Source organism: Drosophila elegans, unplaced genomic scaffold (assembly GCF_018152505.1).
Source record: "Drosophila elegans isolate 14027-0461.03 unplaced genomic scaffold, ASM1815250v1 contig_397, whole genome shotgun sequence".
Taxonomy (NCBI): Eukaryota; Metazoa; Arthropoda; class Insecta; order Diptera; family Drosophilidae; genus Drosophila; species Drosophila elegans.
The window spans coordinates 4,226,722-4,248,853 of record NW_024545782.1 but is presented as its reverse complement, the minus strand read 5'-3'; the positions used below and the strand labels follow the sequence as shown (position 1 = coordinate 4,248,853).

The following is a 22,132-nucleotide window of genomic DNA, read 5'->3' as shown; positions in this document are numbered from 1 at the left end:
CGCTGCCTTCCAGGCGAAAAAGGGTGGCGGGATGGAGGGTGGGCAATGCAAGGTTCGTGGCAACCGCATTTATAATAAATTGAATTGCAATAACTCAACTTCAATCAAAAATCATAATTCATGGAACTCGACAGCCCAGAACCGAGGCGAGTCGAGGCGACTCCAACCCTAAGTTCGAAATGCAGTTTTGGTTTTGGTTTGGTTTGGGCACAGGCACAATCGATCCTCCTTCTGTTCACCCGGATGATGTCAGCGAGTGTTTGTTTCCTTATCATACCCGCTTATAGGGAACTTAAATGGGTATATTATAGTAAGAAGTACATTACCCAATCATTACTATTATAACATTTAAGTTCGTAATGTGCTTTGACCAAACCAAACTTAAATTAAAATTCAACCAGACGTAAATATATTCCTTAACATATCTGAAAAACCCCAAAACAATAATTTTAAAATCTTGAAAAATTCTGAAACTGAATATTAATATTAATGAATTGAATTTAGATAGTGACTAGCTTTTGTGTTTTGGAGCTAGTTAATTATTTATATTGGCTGATTGTGGTTTTCAAAAGTGAGTCTTGTAGGTACTTTAGTATTTTTAATGTGTGGACGATAAAAGGTATAAATAAAAAATAAAAAAAAGAGTCAGAATAAGATTTTCAAAATAATGACATAAGTTATTAGTTTACCAGTAATTGCACACAAATAAGAACCATTTTCGAGAAGCCTACTGCTAGTACTAGGTATATTGAAGTCTCAAATCTGGTGCAGAGGATATCCTTCTCACTTCCTCAGATTTTTTATGTCCTGCCTGCAAGTTGCATTGGCGACGCAGCCGAAAATTATAAATCTACGATTTGACATGAAGACGCGCATGTGTGTGTCGTGGCGATTGTGTGTGTGTTTGAGTGCTCCGAAGACATGGATTTATAGACGAAGACATAAATACAAGTGGCACTGTGGCAGGCGGAGGGCAGTGGCAACGAATCGACTGGCCAAAGACACTGGCAAAAACACCGAAAGTGCACCACCGCCCACGGCAAAGGCGGAACACGCTCAAAGCCCATAAATATCCTGCCAGTTAGCCGAGTGTGTGTGTGTGTGCTTGCGGAGGAAGTGCAACTGGCAACGGGCGGCAGATCCTTGGGGGAACGGGGCAACGCATTTTAGGTGAAAATAATCACCGCTTCACATGAAATCATTCTGGACAAAACCGAATGCCAAAGGAAATGCAAGCGGCGCCAAATGGGATACTTGCAGGGACTCTGCGAATCATCCGAAAAAAAGGAAGTGCCAGGGGAAATAAATTCAAAGTTCGCCCCCACATCAAGGGCAAACAAATCAAAAGTGACAATTTTCCTGGGGTGCGGGAAAATCGTTTAAATGATTTTTAGCCTTGATTTGTGGCAAAGTGGAGAACACAAGAGGAACGATGTTTTAATGGTAGCTTTTCGTGCAGTTTAATGTGTCTAAAGATTGTCCAACAAGAAATTTATGAGATTGAAGAAAGGCTGTAAAAAAAGCGAATTCTGATTTCCATTTTTACGGATAGCATTCATAAGATTTCTATAAACAAACTAAAATGCAAGTGTTCACAAAAGCTTATTCTGCTATTAAAAATATTTTTAAGAATAATGGAAGAGGCGAGGAAGGCGAATTTGCTTAAGCTTCCGTTTCGACATGAATGGAAGAATATAAGTGGTTTTAAGCGAATACTGGATACTTACTCTTGCAGAAATCTGATATTAAAAATAAGAACGAAAGAATCTGACAACAAATATTAAAAGGTTACACTTAGCTGAAGTTATATCTTAGCGCTGGTAACAGCAGATTTTGACTTTAATATTAACATACAATTATAATACGAATGTAAAAATGTTTGTTTAAAAGCCTTTTCTTTTAACCATAGTATTTTAATTGAATCTGTATCTAAGGTAGGGTAAACAAACATAAAAAAAAATGTTTCCTTCTGTAATATACCCTTTATTTCATTATAAGGATTAATTGAACATGTAAAAATTATTTAAAAGATAAACTGGAAACATTATAAAATATACAAAGAATTTTGAAAATAAAGACACTTAAGCAGAAACTCGTAAGTAATTTATTAGGTATCAATTCTTCGACAAACCGAACAAAGTTTCGCATACTTTCGACTTTTTTGAAGCGGCCAAAGTATTTTAATGTTTATTTATATGTAGATTTTTTCTGTTATTGCAAAAAGGACAAGACCCCGAAGGACCTCGCCAAAAAGGTTGCGGATGCGCGTCGCCGGATCTCTGAATATTTTTTCTAGTGTCATAAAAAAAGGCCAGCCAGCGCAGCAAGTACGCAACACCTTTGGCTCTGCACAAACACTCAGTAAAACACCCAGAAAAAAGGACATTCAACAAAGGGGATGCGGAAGTAATTTACAATTTGGTAGAAGAAATGAAAATCAGACATAAAAGCAAACAGAAATTGCAGGATCAGGATGTGTCTGGCCGCGACGTAAATTGACAAGATTTATTTTCAATTAAAACAGGCGCTGCGCATTATCCTTTTTGCAGGATACACGACGTCCCTGTGGCTCCGAACACTTTTATTGGCAGCAGCGTTTTATGTTTCATCTCAATTGACAATAAATCAAAAGCGGTCGACGCATTTCAACATTTTGCACATTTCCCCGATTCGGGTTCTTTTATTTTGGGGAAGGAACCGGCTAGTGCAAGGAGGCGGGCGGCAAGGACGAGGCTACATGTGCCACCCTTAAGCCGCAACCGCATACACCGTTGATGAATGACGAAGGACATGCACATGCAGTGCCAGTGTGTGCGTGTGTGCTCGCCTGTGTGTCTGTGTATATGGCAGCAAGGACACGCACACCGATTGGCTGCACGTCGACGTGCAATAATTTCATGTGTCCTGGCGAGCAACAATAAAAGGAAAAGGACGGTTCGACGTAGTCGACTTTGCTATACGGTTACACATTTATTTAGGGTTATTAGTGTAAAAACAACTTTTTCTCTAAGGTCATGTTCCTGTTAAGAGAGGGACTGCATAATCATTATAAATATCAAAACTATTGGTTTGGCTTTTAGACTATTGTGAAGAGCCTGTTGGAAAAGTTTTGTCATCTTGTTCTTTCCATACACACAGCGAGACTTTAGATACCATGTTAAATATATATTACCATTCTTGTGTTTTTGCTAACACAAGATACCCCTGCTCTCTGCGATTATCGGGTATAAAAAGTGTATAAATAAAAGAAAAAATAAGTGGAGAGGGGGGAGTAAGCCAAGGTGGATGCAGTGCAGCCGCCTCATTGTTGTCCTGGTTATTTATGGCCCATTAAGGCAAGCGGCAATTGCACATGTGTTCTTCACACTGACAATCTTCCAGCTCACACCTAAAAACCCCGTCTCCTGCTCCTTTATGTGTGTCAGAGTCCTTCTTGTTCTTTGATTCGAGCTGCTTTCGCTTTTAATTGTTTCGCCCAGCACAAATGTTAATAATTACACCTTCTAGCGCCCGAGTGCAGCGAATGATTCGACACGTTTGAATGTGTTTGTGCTGGGGTTTAGGGATGTGCCTTTTGTCTAATAACCATAAGACATAATTCATACGGAATCGTGTTTCTTCGATGGAATTTATGACACTTCACCCGCATCCAGCACTCGCCTCGTTTCCACTCACGCACGCAAAAAACAATTATGTGTCCTCCAGCCCCTCCGCCCACTCCGTGGCACATTTAATTGCCTTTGGCCAAAGGATTCGAATGGAGACATTAGAAAAATCTGTCGCCGTCGACAGGACACACGTCGTTCTGCTCAGCTGAAGGTCGTTAAAATGCGAGAATTACATGTTGGCTCTGCAGTCGAAATGGGAGGAGCTGTGCGAATCGGAAGCTTCATTTTCATGGGGCGTGGGGTGTGTCGAAGGATCGTGTTCATACAAATCTTTCAGCCCACATGTGCCGCTGAGGTTTATCGGACCTGACAACTGCTCTATGACTTAAGGGACAGTGGGAGTCCTATTAACTTGGCAACAGCTGTAACCGACTTTCGACTTTCCGAATTACCCCAAGCCGTCTCATTTTTAAACTGGAATGCATATACTAAAATTAAAATAACTGTTTATACTATCTTAAATAATTGTAAGCATGAAGTGTTTAAAAAAACTGCCGTGTTGGCCATTTCACCACCAGAAACCTTCTCCATTTCCCTGGCCAATCAGAGTTCTGTGGGGCACAACAACACGAATGCTCAAATCATTGCAAAGTGACAGAATAAATAACACAGTAAATAAATTTGACCTGGCGCCGTCGAGGGAGATGCGGTGGCTCAGGGACATGGATGGGGACTCGCAGGATGCCAGGACATAAGCCGCAGTAGCGCTCGACTGGTCTTCTTTGCCCCAGTACAATGTGTCCTGGTCTGGGCACAAATTTATGCGACATCCAAGTGCGGTGCAAGCTGCGTTTGACTGCTCTCCTAGCAGCCAGGACAGCCAGCTGTCCAATGCATTATCCTTGTCAAGAGTGCGGGTAACAAGCTCGCCTTTTCAAGGAGCGTATCAAAGTCTCCCTGAGCAGGGTTCAGTTTCACAAAATATGGAAGTGCAACGAGATCAGAAACTAAAATTGACTTTATAGCGAACGGGAGAGGTAGTTGCTCTGCCAAGCCAAAGTTTACACAACAATGTAGTTACACCGAAAGTAAATTTGTGTCTTTGGCTATATCGAAATATAGCTCAAGCTGATTAAACAATCTGTGTAGAACGGGATTGTCAGTGTGCCTGATATATTTCAGCTAGGGGATAGTGTTATCCATATAATTAGTAATTTCAAGATTTTTGCAACAGAAACCTCTCATTAGGCAAAAACTAAAAAAATTATATATTTATACTAAAAGCTAATAAATTCAGTAGCTTATTGTCTTGCATTTCCATAATCCACCTTAAACAAACTCAAACCAATTTCACAACAAAAAATATGAAAATGAAGTTTGACGATCATATTTCTTTTTAATCTTTAATTGCTCATTTACATTTTGAAATACAAATGTCTGCAATGTTTATAAGTTTATAAAAAAAAGATTTAAGTACTTTTACGCCTTTTTTGGAAACAAATAGATCGCGGACAGTCCATTCCCAATCAGGAAACACTGCTTGACTGGGCTGTCTTGAAAGTGATCCACATTTGGCGTCCAATTTGCTGCACCTTGGCCGGTCGATTTGTGATTGCAGCCACTATCACCGCAAAGGTAATGCCGAGCACCAAAGTGCCAATCTCCAGGATCAACATTTTCGAGCAGGCAAGTCCTGTCCATTTGAGACCGTTAATGGTGAGCTCGACGAGAAGTGTTTCCATAGACAGCCATATTCCGACCATCGCAATTTCCCCTATTAGAAAGATGACGATCGTCTCCAGGATAAACTTGCCCCATGGAGGTACATATTTCCAACGCGCGGGTGTAACTTCGCAGTTGCCCAGCAGAACCATCAACGAAAGATAGAATATTTGGCTGCCCACAATGGGGGTGTCTGCAAAATGATCCGGATCCATCTGGATGAAGAGCGTGGTGTTCAGCATCAGGTGCACGAAGCAGGCCAGTAAAATGGGTAGAGGACTAGTCATATCTATTGGGAGGGTACTGTAAAAATGTCCTTTAAAGCGTTAACACAATTTACCTAAAAACTGAAAAAGGAAACAATTTAGTTAAAAATATAAAAATATTATTAAGAAACTACTACAAAGATTTTGCTAGAATTTCAAAAGCTTACTAAAGCTTATCTAAACATACGTTTCATTGCTTTGATTTGCTTCGATTCAAGCAATAGCTAAATAAAATTTTAATTTTTTAGCTTAAGTTAAACCACCTTAAAAACACACAAAAGAGTTCCGCAATTAATGCTTAATAAGAAACTAAACATGCGGAAACATACATTCAGCAATATTTGATATCAACATCCTTTGGGAAGACCGAAATCCTTGCTTTCTTGTTCCTCTTGTCTGTAAAAACCAACCAAATCGAGGTGTACTCGAGCACTCGTCTGGTTTCTGCCTTCTTAGCACTGAATGTTTAATTCTGCTAGCTGAAAAATGCATAAATACCATTTTAATTAGAAAATTAGCTGAAAATATGCAGCTCACGTTAATCGCATGACGTCGTCGTCGTAGTCGTTATTGTCGCCGCATGGAAACGGGGCTGGCTGGCAAATGGAAATTCAGTTGGGGTGGGGGCTCACAAAACTCATGCAATATCCAGGAGATGCGACAACAACTGACTGCATGCCAGTGTCCTCGGCACACTCGTCGTATTCGCAATATCATCCTTGGGCCCCTCCCTGACACTCGAAATCATTGGCGCTCCGGCTTTGGCTTTTTCCACGGATCCTGGTTCGGGCCATGGAGCAGTGGTTCCAGTTGGGCTCTGCTGTTTGTTGCGACAAATGCCGTTATAATTATTTATACCGTAAGCACATTTTATGGTGTCGCAATTTTAAAATGCAATTAGAAGCGCGCTAACTCTCACACCCTCAAATGGAAATGGAAGCCCAGCAGAATACCAAACCAAGCGAAAAAGGAATTGGAAATGGGAATGTAATAAAAGGGGGAAATGTAATGTAATCGTAACGTAATTCTTAATGGAGTTTTGTCATTTCACCAAAATAAAATGGCATCACCTGAAGTTCTTTGCTCATGTTTGGGTGCAGATATCTCCCCTCGCAGCCCAAGTCACCTGTGTGTGGAGCTTATTAGGTTTTCTTTTTCCTTATTGAACAGCCGCCACCGCCGATAACAATATGGAAACTCATCTGTGGCGAATTGGATGAGCCAAGCACAACAGCTGCAGCTTTGGAATATTACAAAATATGAGTCGGTTGAACATCCGGTATTTTTGATACTTACCTGCAATTCCTTCAATTTCTAATAACGTTGCCTTGTTAGGCCTGACAGAACGAGCTTTTCCAGCCGATTTGCATAGTATTTCGAAGAAAATTTGTAAAAGGATTCTTTTTTACCTTTTTCAATATTTTTATTAAAAAATCAAAGTAGTGTATGCCTACAAACTTGGTAAATTACCAGACTAAGCAATCTAGTTCACAATTTAAATAAATCTTATGCGAATTCATCTACATTCTTTTAGTTTGTCTGTTTATTGAAAAGATTGTAAAAATAAGAAAAACCTTTAAAAAGGCTTATGAAATTTGTAAAAGTATTTTTAGGTTTAAATACAGTACAAAGGCTACAATATAACGATCCTTATCTTGTTAACTGATTATCAAGTTCAACATTGATTCATGAATTGGTGTGCCTTTTCCACGCCAATAAGTAAATTAAATTTCTTTGTGCCAAAATGGGTTCAACTGCAGCATTTATCTGCTGCGGTCGTAAACTATTTGCAGCAATTATCTGCCCTAAGTTCGCCTGACGCCTTTGGGGAAATATGCGGAAAATTAATATGGCCCAGGACGGCTGCAGGATTCCTCGAAACCCACTTGCCGGCGTTGAGGGTGGGACAACGACAACGGCAACCCTTACTGGCCCCCGCTGCCAATGAGTTTTTAAGCGCAAGTTTTGCTTAATTTATAACAAGGATTACAATAAACAAACTAATCTTCGGCAATAAACACTAAAAATCCCCAAAAAGTGCCCGAAGGTGCTGTGCTCCGTCGCCGGGGGACACGGAGGAAAAGGGAGACAGGAGATGAGATTTCCGCACTATCACGGGTGGGAAGTTCCCCTTGGGCATTGGGCATTGGGCATTGGACATTGGATTCGCTCGTCGATTTTATAAGTTAAATCGCAGCAATCCTTTGGCCTTTTAAATATGCCATTTCCGTTGTAAGATTATTTTCGATACCGTATGATTCGAGATGTTTACGAGTGACCAGTGGCCATGGGGCTCCAGCGATGACCAGATAGGCATCGTCAACCCTATCGCCACCATCCCGCAGCCCGCAGCCCGCAGCCCAGGAATTGTCAGTAGAGTGCGAGTGGGAAGGGGCTAATGTGCGTGCCTCATCCGCTCGATCCCTTTTTCTATTAACAATAAATTTGTACGATTTTTATTTTGACCGCAACGAGCTTGGTCAAAATGTGTGGACAGAGCGGTTGAACAAAGATGTATGTGGGTAGCAACCTTAAGGAACAGCACCGTGATAAAAGAATTGACGTCCATTTTCCATAATTGTATTATTCGTGTTAAAAATATTATGTATTTAATGAAAAATTGCCTAAATATATATTAATTTGAGAAAGTTCTTTCAAAATTTAAAATTTTGAAATAGGAGAAGAAAAGAAAGAAAATAGGCACTAAAATTAACCCAGACCTTGAGCTGGCCAAAACACACAAGAATGATAATCACATAATAAATTTGCATAGCAATATGTTTCGGATAAAGCTATATGTTTATAATAAAAAGGTAATAATAAGAAATATAATAAATTTAAATATTAAAAATATATATTTTGTTTAATTCATTGATCGGATATCTGAAAACGAAAAAATATTGTTTAAAAATTAGTCATTATTTTTTTAGAGATATTTTTCCGCCTACAAATATAACAACTATATTACATTTTTTATATTTTCAAAATCAAAACTAAAATTATAACTTAAAATGTTTTTTTTATTTATGCATTATTATGATGACGGTTTCTGAATATTTTTGATTGACACTCAAAATATATGTTTTAAGATATTTATCCGTAAAGTATATATTATTTAAGTTCAAAATTGTATACCTCTCGTTCAAACCACTCTAATTACCTTAATGCACTGACCCAAGGAAAGTCAAAGGAAGAGCGGCGGTAAAGCTATCTCTTCATTCCATCATAGATACACCAAGCCCATGACCAATGGACCGTAGAGGGGGGAATGTGGGACAGACAAAACAAATCGGTAAAACGGGATGCGCGTGATGCCCAAAAGGATGCCATTAAGGACAACGGTTACAATCGTTAGTGAAGCCATTAGTTTGCAGCGCCAATATGCGAAAATCACAAACACACACGCCCGCTTTCAACCCCACCGAAAACAATGTTGCAGAGTAAGTGTATAATTGCAAGTGGCACAGCTTTCGGAAAAAGCGAGATATAACATGTAATAACTTTTGCTGGCGACCCACAGCTCCAAAGTGTCCATCTTCCACTAATGTGTCCTGGCTGGGATTGGATGATAGTCTACGACGCAGGGAGAGTAGCGGAGTTGGCAAACGACAGTGGCCCAAGCAGCGAAACAATAACAATAAAACAAAGGCCAAGACCAGGACGGCCAACCAGTGTACGAGCAACTGAAAATAATTTCAGGGATATTATCGCCACCGTCGGCAGATGTCCCAAGTGCGATATGAGCCGAGCCCAACGGACCTGAGCTGACCAGGATCTCAGGCGGACATCAACATAATGTCTACTTTACAATGTGGATAAACTTGCAAAGAAAACGAAATCACATCCATATCGAGAGCCACAGCGGTCCCCACTTGAACTGTTGCTAGAGATGGCAAACAGTAGAATTAAAAATCGCACTTTTTAAGGATATCATTTTAAATAAATTAAACAAACATAAACATAAACAGAAAAAGCAATATAAGTATATTGCTGATATGTTCTTTTAAATCGTACGGGTTACATTATTTTTTATATAAATAATCAAAATATTTTTAACTTTCTTTGAGGAACATATCAATCTGCGGGGAGCTCAATAAAATGACGTCTATAATTTGTTTTAATTTAACCCAAGTTTTGTATATTTCAGTGAGCTTAAAATCTGGCCGCGATAATTTTCCACCACTTCAACGTTTTAAGGAATATAATGTGTCCAATATTAACAAGAGATTACCTCTACCTTAATCGGGAAATAAATTTTCATTATATGGCAAAGATGTAGTCTCACTTTTCTTCTAATAACATCGCTAAATAAAAAATCGTAAAACGTAATTAAAAATATTGATTCCAAAGGCATAGTGTTTTACTTGACCATATTTTTGAAGGAATCTGATTGACTGTTAATGAGGTTCAAAATTAATCAAAATTGATTTTTAACTTTAATGTCCATTTTCTCAAAACGCCTACGAGCAGGACTAAACTCAGGACATCGAAATCTGTTATACCTTTATTAGCTTTCTAATAAAATTTTGGTGTAGCTCAAGTATTATTATAAAGAGGTATTGAAATTAGTTTTTAATTTTTGATTTGTTTGGCCATAAGTTGTAACTCGATAAGATTGCGATATTTTTGTTCCTGTCTTCTCTGCGACATACATCTCTAACTGGAACGATCCAATTGTCCGATGGTTAGATGGGCGGAGGGCAGCCACCCCCTTTGGAGCACTCGCTGGCCACTCGCACGCCACGATGCAATAAGTTACCGCTGCCCCTGCCTCGGCCATTACAACGTCGTGGCAAATGGTGGCCGGCGAAGCGACCTGGCACAGCCGGAGACAAATCCGAAATCCATACTCGTAAACAAATGCAACTAATCGCCGTTCATGTTGAACGTGTTCACGGCTAGGCAAACGTGGAATTGCGGTCGGCCACAGTTTCTACTCCTGTTCCTGTTCCTGTTCCAGCCCGGATTCCGGCTCGACATCCAGTCCGGCATCCATATGCCACCTCCGCCTCGAGTTGCAGCGTTCATTTTGTGCGGGCTTATGGCTCTGATTTTGATGGCAGTTCGGACTGAAGCTGAAACTGAAACTGAAACAAACGAACATATGGATGAGCTTAAGCAGCAAATGAATTATGGCTTGTATGGATCAACTTTGCTACAACTTTAGATATGTCTGTGTTTATTTGGGTTTTGACTTGGATCTTCTCGATTTTTCTGGTCATGTTAATGTATATTTCGAAATACTCGAAAATGATTTTAGTTGTAAATAACATAAGAATTTTCAATGAGCAAAACAGTTTGATCCGATAAATGTACCCATTACATAGCTAATCAATTAAGTCATAAAAAGCTGAATTACTTAACCATCTCTCAGAGAGGCATGAAATCTTTTGAGACAAATTTTGAAACTTAGGTTGCGTAGCCATTTTTTACCAATCATTTAAAAAGTATTTTCTATGTTTTATACCTGCATGTAACTTTAAACATACACACGTTGCCGATTGTTACCATTTTTCAGCCAAGTAAACTCTGATCTGATATTAAGAGAGAAAATGTTTTCAATGCGGCAATTTAATTAAATGTCACAGCTTCAAATCACAATGAGAAATCAAGTCTGGGTCATAAAGATTACAAAAAGCATAACTATTGTTCGGCAATTGAATTCAATATAAAACATAAACGAAAACTTGCAAAAAAAGAACACAAGTTTCTAAAAAAAATATCTATAATATTCGTTTTTAAATATTTAAAAAAAGACTCTTTTTTGGTTTTGATCTAATCAACTGTGTAAATGTCAGTTGTCTTGAACTCCGAAGACTAGCAATGCACTAAGGACAATGATTGGTCAACTGAGTGGTACGAACCTCACTTATGAGCGTCTAAATCATTAATAATACAAATAGAAACTCATTCGTAGTCCGGGCATCAAGTGGAATTGGAATCATCTGTGAGGGGCTGGGTCATAATTGAAGATGAGCCCACAACCGCAAAGGTGACAAAGGGCGCTCGACTGGCAATAAAATAAATGCCATTTACTGATGAGTCATCAACATAATTTTTACGATTCGCCCTATTCGATGAATAAACAAATAAACCAACTGGAACTGGCCAAGAAAACGAATCCTGAATTTCGGAGACTAGTTTGAGCGTGTCACGCAAACATTTCGCATGCATTGACTTTTTATGGCAGCCAACGAGCCAAAGGACGAAAGCGAAGCGTGGAAGCCACAAGGACTGGAATCGACAAATAATGCAAAATCATTTAGTGGAACTTCTAGACCCAACACTTCTAGCAGCCCCTTGCTGTTCCTGTTCCCCCTTCGGAGTCATAAAATCCCGCACCGAATGAAATTCTCATCAACTCGCAAGTTGGCACAATTTCACTTTGCGCTGAGCAACTGGATACGGACCAAAATGAGCCGGAGCCGACAAAGGATCTGCGCCATAGCCAACAGTGCTGCCGCCATTTTTAAAGAAAATAAGTGTAATGTTAGCAAAAATAGAAAAAATTCATTAAAAAAAAAATCTGCCATTAGATGCAGTATGTTTCTTACTCATTTTTTTTTGGTAATCCCGATTTTTAAGCATCTTTTTTTAAGTTTTAGCTCTCACAGTTTTTAAGCTTAATTATTTTATATTTTGTTCGTCCAAAAGATTTGATTAATAGACTTAGCTTTATTCTGCCAAAAATTACTGTTGCTTAAAAGTAGCAATTGATTTCAAACCTACTTTTCAGGACGAGAAAACGAGCCATAAAATCAATAATTAAATCTCGTAGATTACACAGGTTGTTACTGATGTAATCCATATGCATATATAAATAATATATTATTTTCTAGTTGGTGCCTAGTCGGTTTTGTAAAAACATGAGAGCATAATATACCACAAAAACCGGCACAAAAAGCCAAAACTCTGCCTTTCCACTAGCTGACCTGGCAACACTGATGGTCACTGCTACCAAAATAGCCACCCACCTTCAAATCCCACTTCCTCGGCAATCGCGCGTGACTAACGTAATCAGCTCACGTAACGCCCGAACGAGATGAGATGAAATCAGCATACACTCAGGGCTGCGACTGCATAAATGTCGAATTTGTACGAAAATGAGGAGGCTCGAGCCACCGGACCAGCTGTGGGGCATCATTCACGGCCATGTCCTGGCCATCGGAGCTGTTTTGTAGATCTTTGACACGCGATAGAGCCCCCGTTTGCCGGCATCGCAATGTTTTCATCGGTTAATTTGCAAGCAAATGTCGGGCTAAATCTGGTTTCCATAAATCGAACATTGAAGCACATTCAGTTGTACAAAGAACACCAAAATAAAGGTGGTCTCATCAGAGATCGGACAATTTGATCTTTAACAACGATTACTGTTCTTTATAGGATTAATTTAAGTTCCCTTAAAATTTTAAAGTCGATAATAAATAATTTTATTAGAGCACTAGTAAAACTAAAGACTGATTAAGGAATACATTTTGTTTGTAAAATTTATAAATTTGTATGAAGAAGATCCAAAAATTGGCCATACCCAATTCTAAAGGTACAAATGGTTTTTTAAGAGTAACAGCAACAAAGGAATAACCGACTATCATTAAAATTGTCTTGAATAGTAAATATAAATATGCCAACTGCATTAGAGCAGCCATAAAAGTCAACCTGCTTTCGTAAGGCAGTGGATTCCATTTAAATGTAAAACCCGTCATTAGTAATGCGAGCAAGTGACCCCGAGCATAAAAAACGCAGAGAAAGGCTAACAAAAATCCAATGAGACCAGAGACCAGAGACCAAACATCACGCATAAGTTTCATTTTATTTTGATTTTTACGACTTCACCACGGAGTGTGACAGTCTGCAACAGTCCCACCTGGATCACTTGCTAAATAACCAACGGACGGAGCAACAAAAACCCTATGTGGAAATCAGAGACCGGGGAAAGCTGGGGGAAATAGTCGAAAGTAGTTGGGTGGGGGGAGGGAGGGAGGGTCAATGATGTGTCCACGAGAACTAAAGCAGGGAAAATGCCCATTTACGAGCGTGCATGCTGCCGGACACATGGTAATCATATATTTTGGTCATATCTGTGGACCATAAAACCAGTGTCCTTATGCGCCTGTCAATGAGTTGTTTCATGACATTTATTTCGCCTGTTCCATCCCTGTTTCGGGCTTTTCCGAGTCCTGCGTGCAGATGGAAAATATTTTAGTGTCCATTTAATGTCCAATCTAAGATGAGCTCGTAACTTTTGATCGAATAAACGAGCTGGCGCCCATTCCCCGTCCGTTCGGGTCATAGTGGATTCAGGGGGTAGTGGGAAGGAGGAAGGGTTCCGTTTTCGAATTGGGCACGCAACCTGAGTCTGCGAGTCTCTGGGGATATGTCTCTAATTTTCCTACCGCTGCCCGGCCCATCTGACTGATAAGCAGAAGTTATTTGCCAGGTATTTGCTTATTTTATTAGAGGATATCCACTCTCTTCAAAAGGCCCTGATAGCCGAAGTCCTCCCTTCGAGTCATAAATATTTAATTAAAATCAAAATTAGTTTTTCAACAGCCGAGAGCACCTTGAGGCCAAACTCGCGATTCCATCAAGCCAACACGCCGGAAGATGTCAAGACTGAATGTAAAGCGGGCGCAAAGCACTTGGCTTGTTAAAAATTAAAATCGCACATGCTCCCACTCCCCAGTGCGGAAAACCGTGGGCAGCATCCCCAGCTATTTCCGCAGCTTTTGCGGTTTTCCGCGGCGATTTAAGCGTCGGGCACACGCAATCCACACCGCTTGCATAACTTTTCGACCTCCCCAAACACCGAACACCGTAAAGTAGATTTGCATGCGACGCCCAAGAGACCTCGCAGAGAAAGGCGGAGAAAGTGTTTTTCACCATCCGACTGGCAAGTTGGACTTGGACTGTGACCATTTGAATCGAGGAGAAACCACTTGTGAAAAATCCTATGATGTGATGACAGAATCTGCAGCCTGGGGAAAAGCAATAGCAATTCGATGCATTTCAATTATGTTGTATTTTGAGAAACTCAGGTTACAAAGGTCTGTTGTGCTTTCGTTAATATAATATCATCATAAAAGGTTCTTTTCAGCAGAACTACCCAGAAGTGTGGTTTTTGTAAGATTAAGACCACGGACCGTGGCAGATATGATTTTAAAATGAAAATCACGATTTATGAGTTAAATTCTGATTTTTAAAATTAAAGTTGTTGATTGCTCGATTTTCATTTTAGAAATAATATTTATATTTTGTATATAATAATCAGAAATAACTGTTAGCTCTGATTTTTATTTTGACAATGATTTTTATAATAAAAAAATGTAAATCCAAATGAAATAAATTTTTAACCACATAAAATATAAATAAACGGAAAAGGCACTTTTTATCTACAGATCAGTACCTTTCATTTGATTTAAGTTGACCAATATAATCACCCTGAAACCTATAAGCATAGAGGGAGAGAGGGAGATTGTGGTAGTAATTTATTCTTAGCTCGGATCATTTTAGTGAAAAAGATTTTCCACATAGGTTCGAATTCAAAGGGTAGAAAAGAGCCTTGAAATTTCATTTTTTATTTCCAGTGTCACAATGCTTATACAGAAAGACGGACTACGGATGTATCGACTTGACTGTTGAATATGATCTTGAAAATATTTATTTAAAAGGACCGAAACTTTGTATTCTACCTATTCTATACTTTTGGACTACTAAATAATATGTATTGTAAAACATTTAGAAGTCTGTCGCGTTAATTGTGATTTAAACGAGACTCTTATGGTTATTAACTATCCTTATATTGCTTTTCAAACACCCTACCAGTCGTAGTTGTTCAAAGTTTACCGACCGTAACATTCGCTGAGCGTAATCCTTTCTATTAGAGTTTACTGAGTTGGTTTGTCATTTCCACAAAATTGACTTTGTTTCGCTTTCCACTCCATTCGAACTTCGAACTCCATACACATACTCTATCAGAGCGAACCGATTTCAAAAAGTGATTAAATTTAACTGGGCAACGAGTTAAACTCGGAAATCAGGAATTACATGCAGTGCGAAGGACAATTGCCAGTGGAAGACATAAAACAAAACAGTGACAAAGAAGCGGGGAGAAGGCGTTGCCAGCGACAGGATGCGGAAAGAATGGGCATGTGGATGTGGAATTGGAACTGGAATTGGAATTGGAACTGGAGTCCTGCAAGGACATGCGGCTGCCGACTGCGACTACTCAAAATCTGTGCGTCTGCACGCATTACACACGAATTACGAGACTGGTTGGGCAATTGCAGTTCATTGTTATTTAATATGTCGCCCAGTCGATGGAAGGAGCACCAAGAGGCGAAACGACAACGAGAACATGGCTGGGAAATTATACTTTATGCCGCCAGGACACTGGATTGCAGGATTGCAGGATGGCAGGATACGGAGCCGAACAGAAGCAGACGGCATGACACTGATTGCGATATAAACGATTGTCAACGTATCCAAGTGGATTATTACCTCATGCCAATTATCATATCAACGATACACAGGCCCAGGACTCGGCAAATGGCCGGCCACACACACTGAAGCACTCGAAAACGCAGGACAAGCCAGGACATGGCACATTGGCTGACAAGTGGCGGGCGGAAAAGGGCCCAGCCACTGAGCCACTGAGCCACTGCGCCAGCCCAACCACCCACCGCCCACACACTTGACGAGGCGTTGATGGTGTCGGCATCTGGCAGCTCGTCCTTCTGCCACTCCCTCCGCTTCTCCTCCTTCTCCTCCTCCTACTCCGCCCCCTCCTTCCCAACTCGAATCCGGTCAAATTGCATGCACAATTTTAAATGGATTTTGATTGTTTATGACAATTCGACGAGCTGACTGGCCAGTCCGCTGCTGGCCACTGATAATGCGGCATTTAAATAATGATGACCAACTCCCACCTGGCATCCTCTCTCCCCTCCTGTCCTGTGCTGTCCTGTCTAGGACCTTTCAACCTCTCACCGCCCCCAATTTGGCTGGCTGATGGAGCCACGCCAATGCAATTGGTGAAATTAAGCCCAAGTATTTGCACAGAGCGTTTAAGTCATGGTATTTATACAGCCAGGGATGTTTGTAGATGTGTGGTTTCCGTTTTTAATGTTTGTTTCTAAATAAACACAATTTAAAATTGTGAATTTAAAGAGCACATTTGACAATTTTATACTAATTCAGACGGAAGAGATTTCTGTTTCGCCCACGATAAAATAAATGGGTACTCAAAGGATCTCTGATCTCTATTGAGACATTTCCGACCCTATAAAGTATATATATTCTTGATCAGCATTGCTAGCCATGTCCGTCTATCCGTCCGTCCGTCTGTCCGCCCGTCCGTCAGTTTCTACAGAAACTAGTATTTCAGTTGTAAAGCATAAAACTCCCAAATGTTGTCTTCCTATGGCAGGTAGTATATCAGTCGGAACAAGCCCGATCGGACGACTATATCATTATCTCTCAAAGCAACAATCGGGAACATATTTAAAAAAAAAAATGATAACTTTGAAAAACAGCAAAGTTCTTTATAGTATTTTTATATAGTAAAAATTTTAACTTTCTAATTTTTCATTTTTTTTGTAATTCTTTTGGATTAAGGATATAGTTTTTGTCCGATAATTTTCCCGACTTTTTCTCCAACGCTGGATTATTGTATTGAGATCTTATTTGGTTTTAAAAATATGAACCGTAAATACTTAAGACGAATAGTCAAGAAGATGGCCAAAAGAGGTTATCCAATTAAAAGGACAGACGAATAAACAATGGATTCTTTTGTGTTAACTCATTATTGCTGAAAAATATAAAAAGTTGTACAAACCAAGCTAGTTTATAGAAAAACTTTTATCCGGTCCTGGTGTATTTAATCAAAAAAAATAATCGGCCTAGAAATGAATAAAATTGTATGGATAGGAAGCCTCCATAAGTCGCTTGGCTTTGGCGGCAAAAAAGAGGCATCTCTTTTGAGGCCAGGTGACAGGGTCTCGATGAATGCAGCTAGGCACAGGGTGCAGAAGCCTGGCAAGGACTCACCACCCCCACTCCCCAAACTGAGGAGGGGCAAGAAGTTCTACGGATATAGCATTGTGCTGGGCAGCCTCGTCAGCACCGTTCTGTGGGCTGTTTTCGAGCTAGGAAAGCCCGAGGAGGACCATCGAGGTCCCATCGAGGATGAGTTCAGCCAGCTGCCCTGGTTCCGTCAGTACCTGATGAGGATGTGGCACTCGCTGCAGTACTACCAGAAGATGATGGAGGAGCCGCAGATGGTGAAGTTGCTGCCCGACGTTCTGCCCCCTCCCTACATACAACCTCCCTATTCACTGGTCCTGGAGATCAAGGACATTCTGGTGCACCCGGATTGGACGTACCAGACGGGGTGGCGGTTCAAGAAGCGACCCGGCGTGGACTACTTCCTGCAGCAGTGCAGTCGGAACTTCGAGATCGTGATCTACACCTCGGAGCAGGGCATGACCGCCTTTCCGCTCCTCGATGCCCTCGATCCGTACGGCTACATTAGCTATCGGCTGGTGAGGGGAGCCACCGAGTTGGTGGAGGGGCAGCACATCAAGAACCTGGACTACCTCAACCGGGATCTAAGCCGTGTCATTGTGGTGGACTGCGACCCAAACTCCACGCCCCTGCATCCGGAAAACAGTTTAGTGATGACCAAATGGCTGGGCAACGATGACGACGTCCAGCTCTTCGATCTCACTGCCTTCCTGCAGTTGGTCGCCGAGCACCAGGTGACCGATGTGAGGGAGGTACTGCGCTACTACCGCCAGTTCGAGGACCCCATCGAGCAGTTCAAGGACAACCAGCGCCTGCTGCAGGAGCAGAACCAGGAGAACACCCAGGTCTCCGCCACCGGTGAACGTCAGTGGAACCTCACGCTAATGGGGCGCTCCTTGCGGGGCTCATAGCATACAGCCAACAAATGTCTTGAAAGTGCATAGTAAAATAATTTCTAAATTGAAAACCAAATTCAAATTTCAATATGTATTCAAATACTTAATATTGTGTTAATTTCAAGAATTTCTGACAATAATATGGTCAAAGGAAACATTTTCTTTAAGTTGCTGCAAAAGATGGGCACCTAAAAAGTATGCTACATTTGTCTTTCATAAATTATAGTTTTAATGCTAAAGACAATATTTTGTTGTTAAATATTTATTTGGGCTATTGTATAATTAATATTTTAAGTTACGAGTTTTTTGTTGTATAACAACGAACGTTTGAAAGTCGATAAGCTTCTGTTTTATTAATTAAATTCATTGAACATTTTTTCTTTAAGTGACAGAGGAATAAACACATGTAAAGTGCATATAATGAAAGACCACAAAACCCGATAAACTAATTACTATCGAAAGGCGGGGCCGTCATTTACCCAGCGTTTTTATGAAACAGGCCACCGATGGAGGAAACCATATTAGACAACGATGGCACACACGGATGGTCACAAGATCACACGGCAGCTGCCCATACCACCACTTCCGAGGACACTTTGCGATGCAAAAAGGCGAAAATTTATGCGCAGCGAACTTGGTGGATAACGCGAGGATGTGGAGTTGGAGGATAAGGAGCGGAGGTTAGAGGGTTGTAGGAGTCAGATGGACATCCGGCGGGGGTGGAGCACCACTTTCGAGCTTGACCTAACTCACAGCGGCCTGCTTAGCCTCTTGACCACCGCTAACTTGGCCTGGATGTGGCTGTGGGCTGGTATCCGCCGCGGGCAACGTGTGTGGTGGCCAATGGCGGTGCGTTGCTTTTTTCATGGGATCTCCGCCATCGCCATCGCCATCGCATCGCCACTTGCAATGAAAGCATTTCCGCATCCGGCAGCGGGGCTTCCGAGGCCCCAGCGGCAGAGCCAAAGCCAAAGCCAAGGAGCAGCATGGAGTCCACTTTAATTTTTGTTTTGTTTATAATTTACGCGACACAACATCAATTAAGTGCTTGGCCGGAAAAGCGCATACCTGCAGCTGAAAAAAGCAGTCATAAATTCTCGCCCTAAAGTGTTGGCGAGTGTCGGTGCGACCCGCTCCCTTGCAGTACAGTACATCCGCCATTCCCCGTTTCCCACTTCCCGGAGGATCCGCAAAAGGGCACTGAGTAGGGAAGGGGGATAGTAGCCCTCGAGCAGACCAGCTGCAATGTGCTGGGGCATAAATAGCCACGCCATTTCGGTATGCGCACTTTTTTATGCATCGCACAAATCATTTTATTGAATACACACTGTATGCAGAGGTTGCAACTTATTTAAGCCCGCCAAATAGTTCAGAACGAGTAAAGAGGTGAAGGATATTGAATTGCTAACAGGCTTAATCTTGGATGTTGAACTAGGAAAACCTTAGGGATCTTCGAAATAATTTGCCGATTGGATCAGAACGAAAAGAAAGAATGGATGAAGTAGCATATAAATGTTAATAAAACTTGAAAAAACGTAATTTTTTTTTTTTCAACTAATGGTAATACATAAAAAATAAAAAAGGAAAACCCGAACAAAATTTTTAAAAACACCTAAAATACACATTAAGTTTGGTGGTTACTTTAAACTAAAAAGTAATTTCAATCAATTATATCAAGTCAAGTTTTGTTTTTTAGAAAACTCCACAAAAATTCATTTTTCTTGTATTTAAAAAAATTTAATTTTTTTGTTGTATGCATACAGTTACACCTCTAAAAATGAGCTCTGCTTTATTGTGCAAAATAAAACTTTATTGTGGCTAAGACCCAAAGTGGCTTTCTTAACTTTGGCGTAAGAACCTATTTTCAATTTTCAAGCCGTAGAGCGGCAAAAAATGCCCGCAGCACATCCACACAGGCATTCAGACGACAATGCCTAATTGGAATTAACAAAAACAATTTATGGTCGAAGTTGGTGTGATTTGTTGGAGTGACATTACGATGCGGTAAACGAGCAAGGACGAGAATCGGGAAGAGGCTCGAGTTCGGGTCGAGTGGCGAACGGAAAATGCCGTGAGCTGAACGTAGTCAAAGTGGGGACACAATGGAAAGGTTCTCGGACAAATTTCTCGGAGAGAGTGTGTGTTTTATTGGGGTACGGGTGTACGATGGCACTTGCAGACGCAATTTGTTACGACAAAAGAGGTCCAAAGAGTCATTAAACGGCAGTATAAACAAAACTCCAGACGGACCCCAAACGGGTAAAGGAGCTCTAAACATAAGAAAATGTCAACTGTTGGTGAAAATTACAACTCACTTAAAGTCAATTTAGATCTCCCTACAAAATGTTGGTGAATGTAGCTATTGATTATGTCGAAGTACATAATCATGTTTATAGATTCACTATTGGCATTATTAGCTAGAATATTTAAACTTCTTTAAAAGCCTTAAGGCTTTTTAGTCAAAGCCCCTTAACACTTACTAAACTTGTTCAACAAACGTAGAAGATTTGGAGAGTTAAATGTCATTGCAGTATTTAACGCTTCCTTATCAATTCAATTATGCAATAGTGCAGTGTCATAAAATAAATAAAAGTTTCTTCTACTCTGTGCAAAACCTATTTATTAGCCAGGCTGCAAGTGCCCCCGATTTTCCCCTCACCTTTCTGTCGCCCTCGCCGGATGCGACATTCAAATAATGAAACGAATGTTTTGCTGCACTCATCCATTTATTCACGCACCATAAACTAGGGACAAATTTATTTCAAGGGACATTCGAACGTGCAATAATAAAAATAATAAAATTAATGGGGGCACAAAAAGGCAACGGCAGCCAACAAGTGAGATCGACTTTATTCCGATTCGAGGAGAGGTTCCCGTTCAAACAGGTACCAGAACGGTTTGCGAATTAAATATACATTCCATTTCAAATTGGTTCACTTTGGTGGAAGGGGGGTGCAAGGGGGCGGTGGGTGGTGGGTGTACCGCGACCAAAATAATTTCAGCCATTTGCCAGATTTTAAATGCAGCTGGCCCTGCATAGATTTTGGCATTGCCAATGCATTGTAATTTACGCGACAATTGCAATAAACATTAGTTCATTTGTTACGCAATGTACTGCACCCAAGCACCCACCGAATTTCCTCTCTTTGGTCCCACCAAACCAGCCACGTTGTTTGTGGGTTTGCGGCTGGCACATTAAATTAATTACTCATGTTATTATTTTGGCCGAAATGAAGTACGCAACAATTTATAATCGCGACTACACGAGATTAGAAGTACCTGCGGTGTCTGCCCATCTCCTCTCAGTAGCCACGCCACGCCCACATTGGGCTGAAACCATTTTGCTTCATTAGTCAAAATGCTGGCAAAGTGTATTTTCAAATCAAAATTCTACAATTTCGTATGAATGGGTCTGTTTGCAATTAACGCTAATTTATGATCAACTTATTTTCAAAATGTAGCACTAAACATAAATTTTCTGGTACTTTAAGGGATGCTAAAATTGTGACTGTTACTTCAAAAACAGTGTATTAGCTGTTATTAAAACTGTAGTATTAATACTTAAGATCTTAAGATTACTATTTAAGTATTATTTAATCGCTCAAGTCAAATTAATGAC

The 22,132-nt window shown here is 40.5% G+C and overlaps 2 protein-coding genes across 2 annotated transcripts; one reads left to right on the top strand and one right to left on the bottom strand.

The window, feature by feature from the left end:
- Positions 1-4,999: 4,999 nt before the first annotated feature.
- Positions 5,000-5,779, bottom strand: LOC108135212. Its single transcript, XM_017255837.2, has 2 exons — positions 5,671-5,779; positions 5,000-5,619 (listed from the first exon to the last, which is right to left on the bottom strand). The coding sequence occupies exon 2, from the start codon at positions 5,615-5,617 to the stop codon at positions 5,135-5,137; it is 483 nt and encodes a 160-aa protein (XP_017111326.1). The 5' UTR covers positions 5,618-5,619; positions 5,671-5,779; the 3' UTR covers positions 5,000-5,134.
- An 11,677-nt stretch (positions 5,780-17,456) lies between these two features.
- Positions 17,457-18,757, top strand: LOC108135202 (mitochondrial import inner membrane translocase subunit TIM50-A). The gene has a single exon (XM_017255826.1). It carries the CDS (start codon positions 17,500-17,502, stop codon positions 18,526-18,528), a length of 1,029 nt encoding a protein of 342 aa, XP_017111315.1. The 5' UTR covers positions 17,457-17,499; the 3' UTR covers positions 18,529-18,757.
- The last annotated feature ends 3,375 nt before the right edge of the window (positions 18,758-22,132 follow it).

Bases quoted from the DNA above. Each gene is read 5' to 3' on its own strand.
- LOC108135212 (XM_017255837.2), bottom strand. From the start codon at position 5,617: ATGACTAGTCCTCTACCCATTTTACTGGCCTGCTTCGTGCACCTGATG.
- LOC108135202 (XM_017255826.1), top strand. From the start codon at position 17,500: ATGAATAAAATTGTATGGATAGGAAGCCTCCATAAGTCGCTTGGCTTT.